This window comes from Ciconia boyciana, chromosome 4 (assembly GCF_034638445.1).
Source record: "Ciconia boyciana chromosome 4, ASM3463844v1, whole genome shotgun sequence".
NCBI lineage: Eukaryota > Metazoa > Chordata > Aves > Ciconiiformes > Ciconiidae > Ciconia > Ciconia boyciana.
Genome location: NC_132937.1, coordinates 14,555,974 through 14,569,257, shown reverse-complemented (window position 1 = coordinate 14,569,257; position 13,284 = coordinate 14,555,974). Strand labels below are relative to the sequence as shown.

The following is a 13,284-nucleotide window of genomic DNA, read 5'->3' as shown; positions in this document are numbered from 1 at the left end:
GGTACACAGGTTCTCTAGACTGCAATGTTACAGGAAAAGACCCATAGCTGAATCAAAAAAAGCATCCTGAAGAGCAAAAGCTGTTTTAAGTTAGAAATTACCCTCAAAAAATGAAAATGGTTTCCAAAACAGTTTCACTGATGTCTGGGCTGTGAGATTTAAACCTGAAACCTTCCAATAACCTTTACAGATGTTTGCTTTTGTGTTCTGTTTTCCTTTGAGCAGAAAAAGTTTTCTATCAAAACGTATTTCGCTGTCTTTTGTTTTCAAGTACAAACAGTCTAAACAAGCCATCAGAAGCATTCACTTTGCCATTAGGTACCACCCCAGAACACAACATACCATCGACCATGCATCAGGTATTTGTGAATGATGCTCTCCCGTAGAATTTCTTTGTGGAATAATTGGCAGGAGAGGAAGACGATAAGAGTTGTCACAGCTTCCAAGGAAATGCTGTATGTAATATCTCTGCAGGAAAAAAGGAACATTTATCAAGATTAATCTACTGGGTTTGTTTACAAACTGACTTCCAAGAACACTTGGTAGCTTCACCTGAGGTTATACACTGTTTAGCACAGCAAGTTTCAATTGGGAACATGTAAACAACAAATTCAAAAAACCCAGAATCACTTCATACCAACAATGGGTTGTTTTTCTTAGATGTAAGCATTTTTTTTATATGCCAAAAGACAAGACAATGTAAAAACATTGAGGTATTGCCCAGAACATTCCAGCTGCAATTTTCAGACTATACTTCACTCTAAAAATAATAAATATATCTCAAAAGCATTTCCTTTGTCCTGTTAAATAAAATTGTCACAAAACCATCATGCTAAGTCAGGGAAATGTCCAGCTAGCCAAACACAGCTCCATCTGCCAGGAAAGGTGGATCCCTAAGAAAGGAATAAAATACACAAATGCTAGTTTAAGTGTAAGAAATGCTCAGGATATCAAGATAGTACTTACAGTTCAGTTTTAAATGGTATTTGAGGTAACGGTGAAGTCTAAAGTTTCAAAATATTACAGCCAATCCCAAAGAATATGCTGTAATGATTAAATACTGACACCAGACAGTTTAGCAAAGCTTATTAAGTTAACCTTAATTAGGAAAGGCTGTGCAGCAAAATGGATGAGAGAGATCCACTATTTGGGATACCTTGTGCTTTCTGTTCCCACCTCTGCCTATAATGACCTTGTTACATATCTTATTTTTTAAAGGGGGAGAAAAATAGCATTTGCCTCCTTAATCAGTAATAAATTGCAGACTACAAGAAACCTTTTAAAACACAATGAAGTAACTTGGAAATGAACCAGTATCATTCTTGCTTTCAACCAAAGACCATTTTTACCTCCTCCAAAAGTAAGGAGATACTTCATTTGGTGCAACAATACAATCCTGTAATCCATTAGAAAGATTAAGTACTTTTAATGTTTCCCCCACTGTTACTACTTAATTTCCACAGTATGCTTCACAATCCAATATCATTAAGTTACAACAGGTGTCCAGCATCAATTATCAAGGTTTTTTTGACCTGGGACCTACTGGAAATTCAAAATCTATTTATACTTCTTGTTGCCATGAAAAGCCGAAATCAGGACTCAATAGTCGGGATGACTGTTAAGCAGGTATTCTTTATTGCAGCGCTGGGCAGCACTGGGGATCGCTCTGCCACAAGTGCTCCGCCAGGTTAGCACAACACATCAGTTCATGTACAGAAAAATCATAGATATTCATCCGATTTCCTGAAAAGGGCAGTTTTATGGTGATGAGTTCCCGGAATTCATTTACATAGTCCAAGCATGCGCAGTAAAATTAGGGTTAGGGTCTTTTCACCCTCCCGGTGGTCTTCCATAGTCTTCCTCACGTTGTCCGCTAGTTGAACTTTGGGCTTCCTTTGTCCATATATAGTCATTGAGTTAGCTCATCAGTCCTTCGGCCTCGGAATGTTACAAGGGGGTGGATTTAAGCTAGTTCTTTGGTGCTTATCTTTGGCACAATCGTCCTGAGTTCCTGTTATCAGTGATTTAATTAGGAAGCCTAACGAGCTTGCTCAAGGCCTGTTTAGTCCTATCAGGTAAGAAGTCACAGGAAATGTCCCACCATCAACTCTGCTCAGCAGGTAACCAAAGCTATCTTTGCAGGGGAAGAGAACAAAAGAGAACAAGGATGCGAGTGAAACTAAAAAAAAATGCAAGTAAAGCCTTTATGTATCACAGTAAGGTCTTAGGGATTTAACCCTTTCATTCTAAAATTCAAAGATTTTATAGTATCTCTATATAAAATAAGAAAATCAGCATCAATGCGTGTTTAAACAGTGATGCTAATTTTTTCTTCATTACAATGTCACCTTCCAAAAATCTTATTCCTAACAGTTGAAAAAAGTATAAACATAAAACTAAGTGCTCTTTCAAATAATGCTGGCTTGAAAACTACACTGCAATCTCTCTTGAAACAGAATAAATTAACCACAAAAAAGACTGGCTGGAGTAAAACTCTTCATTAGTCTCAGGACCAGAACCGGTGTGGTCCTTACCAAAATGAAGAGGATTTCATTTAGAAGAAATCAGTCTGATTTTTAGCACACTCAACTACTTCAATATTCTCAAGTGTGCTGCTAGAAATGCTGTAAATAACATGCATTACTGTAAAACATGAGGAAGAAGAGGAAGAACATGATGCATCATTCGTGCATCATGGTGTATAGACAGCTTAAGTTAAGCTCTTCTGCAGTAGCTCTAGGCCAGACTGTCTGAGCAAAGAGCATGCTAGTTATTTGCTCAAAGTCAAAAGCAAACTGGAATCACAGTTTTCTGGATCACAGTCCACGCAACTGCACTACCTCCGATACAAAAGTGTTTTTGAAAGTGAAGGTTATGCAAACTCATTGTTTTTTTTCTCGCATGATTTAAGTATTTGAATCCGTAACATTTTAAGTTACACATCAGGAAGAGACTTACTGTTTAAATAACAATTCTTCCTTAAAATCATCAAGTACATTTTAATTCCTTTTAGTTTTTGTGAGTTACCTGACTTTTTGCCTACTACTGAGGACATTAGCCAGTGTAAAAGCTGATTATTAGATCAGGCCAGAGATTACACTGTGATCTGGTTCCACTGCAAATTCATCTCAGCCAGAAGCAAGGCTGAGTGAGGAACGGCTCCCACTCCCTCTCCAAAACTGTGATGCTTTGCAATCCGCTACCCGCATCCATCCCAAGCAAAGAATGGAAGGCCTATATGTACTGATTATTAGCAGTTTAGCTGCCAGAAAAAAAATTAAGGTTTTTCTATTAAAATAAAAACAACAGCTTAGAAAAAATAATTTTTAGCTATAGAAAAAAAAAATTCAGAAGCTTATCATTACCAAGGCTGAGAATACAAGAATAATGTCTCCAACCCTGAGTTGATGAATGAAAAGGCTGACTTTGTGACATGCTACATCATCCAAAACAGCTGGGTCACTTTGCTGAGGAAAAAAATTTCAGAGTCTAGTATACTTTTTCTCCATCTCAATCATTCATTTATTTATTTTTCTGACAAACCATACAAGTGGAATAGCAAACCTGAGGAGACATTATAAAATTCTTTTCTATTTTTATAAGATTCAGTGTAAAGAAACAAAGAGGTTACTGTAATGTATTAAGTAATTATTTTTTTTTGAGGGGGGGAATCTGCTTTCAGTACCCTTATGTAATTCTGAAATGAAAAAAAAAAATAGAAAGCAAGCTAAATTCATGCAGCTCCAGTTAGTGAGTTATTCTCATTTTCTTTATATTCAAAACCCAGTTAGGGCACATTTAACTGCAGAATTCCACTCAACCTGTAGAATCTGTTCAAATTAAATCTTCTCTGACAAACACAACCAGAGTCCTGATATCTGCGGTAACCCCTCAGCTACAGTCACCCTTAATTTATCAGCACAAGGATAAAGCTTCAGAGCAAAATTATTTTCTCCACCAAGGGTCAAATGCACACTTTTCTGAAACTCAAGCATTTCTAAAGGGTCACAAGAACTACCAGGAACCTCTTTTAACTTCAAAGAAAATACTGTTTATTTATATTGAGAGACTATAGAATAGGGGGGGTTGTTTTTGAAAAAAATGTTCTTTTTTTTTATTCAAAGCTATCAGTCATATAGAATGACTTTATATGGAATTTATGCTGATCTCCAACTTCCTCTGAAAACTGTTTGCTTGCAGATAAGGAGGAAACTAGAAATAATGAACTCATGTATCAATTACAAGTCAAAATTATTTAGCTGTTGTGGTGTTTTTGTTTTGGTGGGGGTTGTTTTTGTTTTTTGTTTTTTGTTTGTTTTTTCTTCAGAAAACCAGAAGAACTGCATGATATTTGAGTTTGTGGGGGTTTTTTTTCCTTCCCCGGTGTCTTATAAAACAGGCAAAAAATTCCACAGAACTCAGATAAAGCTCATGTCTCAAGTAAATGGCCTTCATAGAGTAATGTACCAAAGCATACATAGGTGTGGGGTTTTTTCCCTCCCTCTGGATTTTCTCATCTGGGAGACTTCCAGTAGTTATTCTCACTTAATTTTTTCTTCTTTTTCTCTTTCTCCTTCCCACTGGAGGATACATTTCCATATCAGGTAGACAAGCTAACAGATATTATTCTTTTGTTCCTCTTAAGACATACTTCTTGCATAAGGGAACAATCTGGCATAGACTGAACTCGAAATCACAGCAGTTGTTTCTCTCCTGCATTTGGGTTCTTTCCTTATTACAAGTAGCTGTCCTCCTTGGTATCACATTTCTTACACAGTGACACAAAGCAAGCACCTGTTTCTTTAACCAGATGGAATAGGTCCAGGTTCTTGCATGTGACACCCAAGTTAGAACTCACTTCTGGCAACAAACCTTATAATACAAATTTAGTCTCTAAAGCAAAGACATATCATATGTATCCATGATTATCTTAAATTATGAATTCTTCAGAGTGTGATGACTTGAGCTCCAAAATGCAAGATTCCTAGATGCTAGCATAACATAAATGTGTATTTAAAACACGTTTTAGTATCTGCATTTCAATGAAAGTTGATATGTCAATGGATTCCTTCCAAAAGCAATGATACCAGATCATTTCAACGAATGCTTTTAAATTAAACCACCATGTACAATTTGTATTATAGTAATCTTTAGACAACAACTCATTAAAATTAAATGACAAAAATTCTAAGAAGTCAGCAACACTTTCCATCTTAATCCCTTTTGTCAGGTAGATAGCAGAGATCCTGGGCTCCTCTGAGAAACCTATGGCCCTGGGAGTACTGCTTTAAAGCAGCACTGCATTTAGACTTAAAAGAAGTACTGCTCTTGAAGAAATTGGTACAGTAACTAATTCTTCCAGGATACAAACTGGAAAGGATATCACTTCTCTTCTCGTCTTCCATCAAGAACATACATTTTTATTTATTTATTTTATTAATTGTGGTGGCAGACTTGTAAATTCCATCAGAGCTATCAACCTTCAGGTGTTTGGGGCTGGAGAACCACACCAGACCATCTAACTGCACCCTCGCAAGGTTTTGTCTGCTTGAACTGGACCAAGACTTCACCTTGCCCTTTTACAGACACTTATTTCAAATATATCACAATGCCGATACTGCACTTAAGAAGTTCCAAATGTCTGAAAAAGAGGTCTATGGTCAAAACAGTAATATTTAACAAAAATAAAATATCATATTTGTGGTAGAAGCAGGAGAAGAGCACACACAAGCAGCCAAGTTAAGGCAACCTGCTTGAGCAATAACTTTTCCAACTGCAATAGCCTGAACACTTGCCATCACTTGCTTGGGCCCCTAGACAAGTGCTCATGCTAAATGGTACCACACAGCAAACAGATACCACACCATGACATGCCGCTAGGTTTCGAAGTAGATTTCTTCTGAGCTACAAAGAAAATGCTGGAGTCTGAAGAAAATGCTTCACCAAAACGTGAAGATGGTAATAGCAAGGTCATCTGTCATTCGTAGCCTGCGGGGAAAATACAAAAACCAAAATACACTTGTCTACTCTGGCAGACTCAAGTAAAAGCAACAGGAGCGGTTCGCAGGAGTCTGATGCTACCAGCAGCTTATGTATGTAAGCTGGTAAGGGGAGTGGTGTTAGTCTAAACTACTGTTTCTAAATGATGCAATTGCCCCCCACAGAACAAGAACTATGGGCCTGTTAAAACCTCGGCTCCCCAGTATCCTGGCATCTGCTTTTTCCATTCAAAACCATGTGTATGACCTTCTATCAGCATCATCTACCAAGAACTTCAACAATCTACCTATGTGTCACCATCCCGCTGCTGCTGGCTTCTCTCCAACGCCAAGCACCACTCACAACTGCTTTCTGTGCTCACCACATCGTTCAGCTTTGTTCCCTGCCTGCAAGAGAGAGGTTTGTGAAAGAGGAACCAAGATGAAGCATAGAGGCAATACATAGGAAAACCTCAGCCAGGAACTCCAGTTACCACTCTGAAGGCATATGCTGTTGTAAACGCTTTAATTACTTAATGAAATGCAGCTATTTCTATATCTTAGCACACAGAGGCTGAGAGCTCATAAATGATTTCACAGCTACAGAGCAAACAGCCTGAACAGTCAGAAACAAAACTCTGAATTTCAACTCACACCACTAGACCAAGCCCCCTCCCTGTTTAAATATTTTCCTGAACTTTCACCCAGCCAGAGCTGTCTACTCCAAGGATTAAAAGGTTAAAAGGTAACTCATTTTCTAATTTAGGAGAATTGCCAAAGGGCTGATTCATACAAAAACTCTCAAATCATACAGGAACCAGGTTTCATTTCCCTGCTTCCTGAGGGCCCACCAGAAAGGTGAAAGAGGAGTCACCACAGAGAATAGGATCAATTTTGAAAACTGAAAAGCAAGTAGAATATCTGGTTATCAGTCTCAGGATACAAGTACAACAACTCAAAGTGAACATTATCTTTCCTCTTGGAATCACTCCTAATTTTATACCCACTGATGGCAAATACGCACTGTGGAAGCCAATAATGCACAATGCTCATTACAGCTGACTCCAAACATTTGGGAGATGTCCTAAAGGGGCACTCAAGAAACACCAGCTGGAAGCAGAGAGCATCTCTGACATTTCCTACTGCATCTCCCCCGCACTGGGTATTCTTGACTGGGAGACAGAATATTCTTGACTGGGAAAAAACAACCAAAGATGGAAATACTCTAAAGGGAGTATCTAAAGGATTAAAATGACAGCTGGATTCAAGACCCTTTATTCCCAGACCTGTTCCTAAATCATCTGAGACTACGTGGCTGCGTATATTTTCACCTCACTGGCATTCATTTCTTCCCTCTACAGATTAAAAATATTAGAAAAAGTCTAGGACTTAAATGTTGCACAGAGAATCTATATTCTTCTATATTTACCCTTCATATCAACAAGTCTTGTTAGCAATATCTACTAAATCTAAATGAAAGACCTTACCTTTTGAATAAACAGAACACAAGAGAGCAGTCCAAATACCCATAAAAATGGACAGCTCAAATAACTGGGCTTGTGTAGCTTTCAACCCCCAGGGAAAAGGCAGCCACAGAGATGACGACCCAGGTGCTCGAAAAGCTACTGTAGGCCATTGCAGAGATCTGGACAGAGCCAGACCGCAGGAATCATGTCCTGTGTTCCAGCAGTGCAGCCTGCATGAAAGGCAGACCTGCTCCACAGTCTCTCTGTAACACCACTTCTCAAATGTGAACCATTTGTTTCAAAGCAGAGCCATCTTGATGTAGTGGCAGTGTGGGAGAGTGGTTGAGTGACAAAGGGCACGATTTGATTGATGTGAGCATTCCAGCCTTTGATATGGCTGAAGAACCAGATGTCACGGTGGAATGTCCTTGAGATAAGGAAGAAAGCAGGAGGAGCACTTGGTAAACAAGATAAGCGGAACCAAGTCTGGCAAATGTCGACAGACCCCCTTCGCGTGAGCAGCGCATGAACAGCAGCTTTGTACCAACCAAGTAACTGTTTTAGGTGCATGGACAAATGTAGTTATCCAATAGTATAGTTGTTATTAGCGCGTGCTTTGCTTGGTTGTCTATATAAACCTGTCGAATAGTCTAATTAAAGGAGAACGACCATACTCATATTGAGACTCATCGTTACTCCGGGTCCGTCTCCCACTCCGGCAGTGGCAGCAATAATCTCTTTGGGTCTCATACTTGGCTAGGCAATGGAGAGAAAAAAGGCTTATGCCTGTCAATCTGGTTGCTGTCACTGATTTGAAACAGTCTGCAAACTCTTAAGGTGCCAAAGATACGCTTGACTTCAGTGCCTAGGTGTCTTTGCTGCCCAGACCAGAGACCAAACCTAAATACTAGCAAGCAGGTGTTTTTCAAGATGCATCCAATATCTTGTGTGAAAACCATAACAGAGAACGCAGATTATTAGGAGCTTCAATATACAGCATGATGTATGATAAACAGTACAGACCTCTGATACTATGCTCTGGGATTAGAAAGTTTGTTACAAGTTGAATGTAAGTTAAAGCTAGCCTAGTGAAAAGACAGGTCATTGAGAAACACTGATCTAAGTCTAAAATAAAAACTAAATTAGAATAGATTTAGAATGGAAGGAAGAATATGTGATACAGATAAAGGTTCTCCTGCTTAGGAGCTTTAGACACTTAAAAGGCCACACATCTGCCATCAGAAAAGAGAAAAGGATAAGAGTGATGAAGAAAATCTTCCAAATAAATATTTTTTATTTGCTGCACCACCACAAGGTGCAGCAGGAAATAAAACTCCCTTTATACTCATCAGATCCCTCCTACACAGAGCACAATAGTCTTAAACTTTGAAGATCTTCAAAGTGCAGCAATACAAATCTCTTTCAGTTTGGATATTTTTGCTAGCTTCATCCTAAGTTTCAACAGATGAAAGTCTCCCTTTGATGATTAGGCAAAGTTGCCAAAAATGCTGAAGTCAAATAGCTCTTCAAATACTGGAGCTACTACAATCTTGATAAAAAGTTCCTTGAATAATTCTTTTCTAAAAAGCACTATTCTGACCTATTGTTTTTAAAGTAACAAAAAAAAAAATTAAAATATGACACTCCTGAAATGGGAGAGAGAACAGTTCTTAACCTCTTCATTACTCACAATTAGCAAGGGAAAAAAGCCTAAGCATTTCTCATCATCTGTACGTAGCATTGTTCCTACACTGCAATGATTCTGTAGAGCTTTATAATCAATTATGTTGCCTTTCTTCCTCCTACATTCAACTTTTAAGCTCCCAGGAAATGTAGCAAGCATCCCTTAAATGAGTCAAAACATAGTTAACATTTAAATTTGGAAGTAACTAAGATTATAGCCTAAACCAATTGTAACTACAGAATATAATGGAATGTAATAGAAATATCAACTACCTTCTACTGGCACCACAGGGTGCTACTTAACAGGGATTTAACTAGATCACAGTATTTCATTTTTCCTCCATATGCATTTATAGTTTTTAATGAAGTGAAAATGTACTGATAACAACCAGATGTTCAGTTATGTATACCAGCTCTTAACAAGCTACTGAAAGAAGCCTTCATAATTTAAAGCTTTGGGAGTTCTGTCTTGCAACAAAATGTTCAAAATAGTTTCTACATAAAAGTCATACAATTAAATACTGAAGTTGCACCTTTTTGCTGACTATGCAGTTTTAATCATTAATGTAGACTCTTGAGTGCTAACATTAACAAAACCAAAGAAAAAGCAGAGTATCCATAACATACCCAAGGGAGCCATAAATCAAACATCAACATACTGTAAGACAAGTGTTATAAGGGACTGCTCAAGTCTAATTCTTGAAAAGCAATAATGCTGTGGTTTCTATAAAATTTCTTAAAATTAAATGTTAATATGTGAAACCTTTTTCCTTGGCATTCTGTACAAGCCAGCAGAGCCTGTTTTTCAAAAGGGTAATTCAAGATCTTTTTAATAACTCTCGGATACAGAGCCACAATGCTGCAGAATCCCACGGTCCCTACTACAACCTGTTTTAGCTACGCTGAGTGTTAACTGCCTTAAAGCACGTTTGCCTTTCCCAATACAAAATGAGAAATAGTTTCTTAAATTCATCATAGACAATTCTGATAGACTCCTAGATATGCTTTGCTGTACATCTCTGCAGCCTTTCCCAACAAAAATCAACACATTTTGGTTCTTCAGTTATATTTCATAGTAAGGGATATGGAGAGGTAGGTTACAGACTTACCATTTGTCATCTTCCCCATCTCACACCTTCCTTATTAATTCTGAGCTAGACTGCCCACCTGCATTTTCCAAGTATGTCTGCAGGTTATTCTGTAGGCAGACATGAGCTCATTCTGCCAAGGCTCCTCGTAGAGCAAGCTCAGATGTAAGCAAGCTCTGCTCATGCTCCGGAAAGACTCAAGCCTTCATGAACTCAGTGCCCGTGCCGAGCCCAAAGTCTTATGCTTGCTCTTGGTTAGTCTGGAACATGGGTTAAGATTACATACCTGCCTGCAAAATACCACACAAAGGTATCCTAAGCTCTCCTCCCAACAGTGCCTGTTGTCTTACATATACATCTTCACAACGTGATACTCAACTGTGAAGAATAATAAGATCTTTCTATGTTATAATCACAAATTTCTCGCTACTCCATAACAGAATCCACACAGCTTCATCCAGCAACGCTCTCCACTCTTCAGTAACACATTTGGAAAACAAAAGAAAAAAAAACCACACAAAACCCAACATTAAGACAGAACATCTGAAATTAAATATATAGAGGGGAAAAGAATTATAGTACCTCTGAAGTGTACTGCTTTCACCAAAGAGCACCTGACATGACATTTAAAACAATTTCAAAAGCAAAGAGTGCAAGAGTGTTGCACAGGTACCTCTGCTCCTGCATTTTGGACACAGAGATGGTCTTCCATGCTTTAAAAATAATCTTAGTATTTCAGTGAAGGAGAAAAAAAAAAGAAGCTTAAACTGGGGTGCAGAGAAGCAATATATTTAGACAGCAGCTGCCAGCTGTATCCACTCCTTCATGAAACTGCATTTATAGAACCCAAGGGACACACTAATTGTGACAATCCTTTGTTAAGGCTATTGAATGCTCCTAACAAAAACTTTGCTATTCTGAATGACGCTTCAAAGACAGGCTCAGCATAGAGATTTTAATGGTCTGTCACAACAAAAATTCATCTCTAATAGCAGCTTTACAGATAGACACTCTGTTAGCAGTGCCACTGTAAGCTGCCAAAGCTGCCTACCCTCTAGCAAATGATCCTAAGTCCTGCTACAAAAATCATTACAAGTTTGAATATTTCATGTATTCCACTCAATCTATTCCTTCCCAAAATTCACATATTAGGCTTGTAATTTTCTCAATTTATTCCAGCTAAAGACAGAAATGAACTACTCCCTTGATACAAAGTAGGGAAAGAATTTATAGTGTAAACCTGATCAGGGAAAGGGAGGGAAGTAAAAAGTAAACTCACTACTAAAATAATCCTGATCATTCTCCTGAAATAAAATTATTATAGTAAGCAAAAATGTCTCAGCCTTAAAACATCTTTATGAAAAGCAGAATTGGACTGTGTATTAGAGAAAGCAAGTTTTTCTGTATCTCCTTTCCCCTACCCTACTTCCCCTTCGATGATATGGGGGATAAAATCATTAGTTAAGGCATTATCACATTGTTAAACATATTATACTGGTAAAAAAGACAATAACATGTACTTTTGTAAGTGTTAGTATCTTACTAACAATTCAGTAGCATGCTATTTCAGGAAAAATTTAGCTAAGAAAACTTATTTGACAAAAGACCCAAAAACTTTCCACATCTATCTCTTATGAAAAGCGTGTATGTTTTCAATATAGCTGAACATTAAAGATTACAGACAGGTTTTATAACAACTTACTTTTTAATAAGCCATTATTATCATTCTATTATATAGTAAATGAAGTGCTTTCAACAGCTACTTCCATTCCCAGCAACCACATTCATACAGAAATAGAGATGCTGACAGGTTCAGTTGTTGAAAAGGGTTAAGAACAATCATGTCTGGAAAACTTTTTCTGCCAGAAAGACAGAATAAATTCTACTGGACTCTACACACACATTGGGACTTCCAAGAAAGAAAAATAAACCCCTGCAGGATTTATGAACTTACCCATATACTGCAGTCCTTTCACCCCTCTGTACTTCCTCTAATCTGCTCCAAACAAAAAGCGTATCTGTTCCAGGAAGTCCTGACAAGCTTTGCAGAATGACACTCTAAATCATATCACTAATTCATTACACACTACCTACCCAAACCCTCATGTAATGTTGACAGAGTTGTATTTAATGAGCAATGTTTCAAAAACTATTGCATCTTTGTCAGCTTTCCAACCAAAAGAACAATCCAAAGTACAAAAACTAAATCATCAGCAGAGCTATATACTACACTATAGTAGATAATCTGAAACTCTTTCAAAGCTGTGATGCTTTAATGGAGAACTACATTTTAGGCACAGACTACAATGCAATTTAACACAAAAGATACTGCTAACACTATCTTTGGCAAAGTTTATCTTGGGAAAAAAGTTAAAACTTATCAGGACAGGTGTGGAAAAACATTTTTATTTCCAAAGAACAAAGTAAGTTCTCCTTCATATAATACTGAAGTATGTTTCATGACAATATCCCAATGAGATGTGGAATCAACAGATTTAAAATACAGCAGATGCATGAAAAAGGCCACATAACCAAATGTGGAGATGTACAGAAATATTCCATTTAGTCATTTCTCTTCTCTCTTCTTCAGACATCAATTCGCTGGTATTTCAGAAATTAGTATAAGTCACATAACTGACTTACTGCACATGCAGTTCAAAAACCCACACAACTGCAGACGAGGAACTTTTGTCTGCACCCTGCCGCTTCCCCCAGAGATGAAGTGACACCTCCAGTGTACCCTTCCCTGTACAATTAGCACAACCACTTCTGGCCAAAAGTCACCAGTAACTGTGTGCTGACAGAGATATCTGAAACAAACATCAAAGCTCCTACAAAATAAAACAGGATAACTTATGATGATGGTTTGAACCGGGTGTGAGATGTTGATCACGTACTTCTTCCAATAGAATTCAGGGCTGGTACTGGCAGCAGGTTACCATTATCAGTACTGCACCATCACATTGACCATTCAAGTACGAGTATTTACACATTATAACCACATCACTAAGTTCTATATTCTCTCAATTGCAGACTGGGGCTAAACCACAACACAGCTTCTTTGTATAA

The 13,284-nt window shown here is 37.9% G+C and overlaps 1 protein-coding gene across 5 annotated transcripts in view; it reads right to left on the bottom strand.

Annotated features, from left to right (window-relative positions):
- Window positions 1-13,284, bottom strand: part of DYM (dymeclin) — a 279,208-nt gene that overhangs the window by 224,076 nt on the left and 41,848 nt on the right. For 4 of the 5 annotated variants that reach the window (XM_072858890.1, XM_072858886.1, XM_072858892.1 and 1 more), the window contains exons 7-8: window positions 12,170-12,211; window positions 343-468 (exon numbers count right to left, since the gene is read on the bottom strand). In XM_072858890.1, the coding sequence (XP_072714991.1) occupies window positions 343-468; window positions 12,170-12,211 (168 nt within the window). The remainder of the gene's footprint in view (window positions 1-342; window positions 469-12,169; window positions 12,212-13,284) is intronic. The other variant, XM_072858891.1, reaches the window with a different exon arrangement.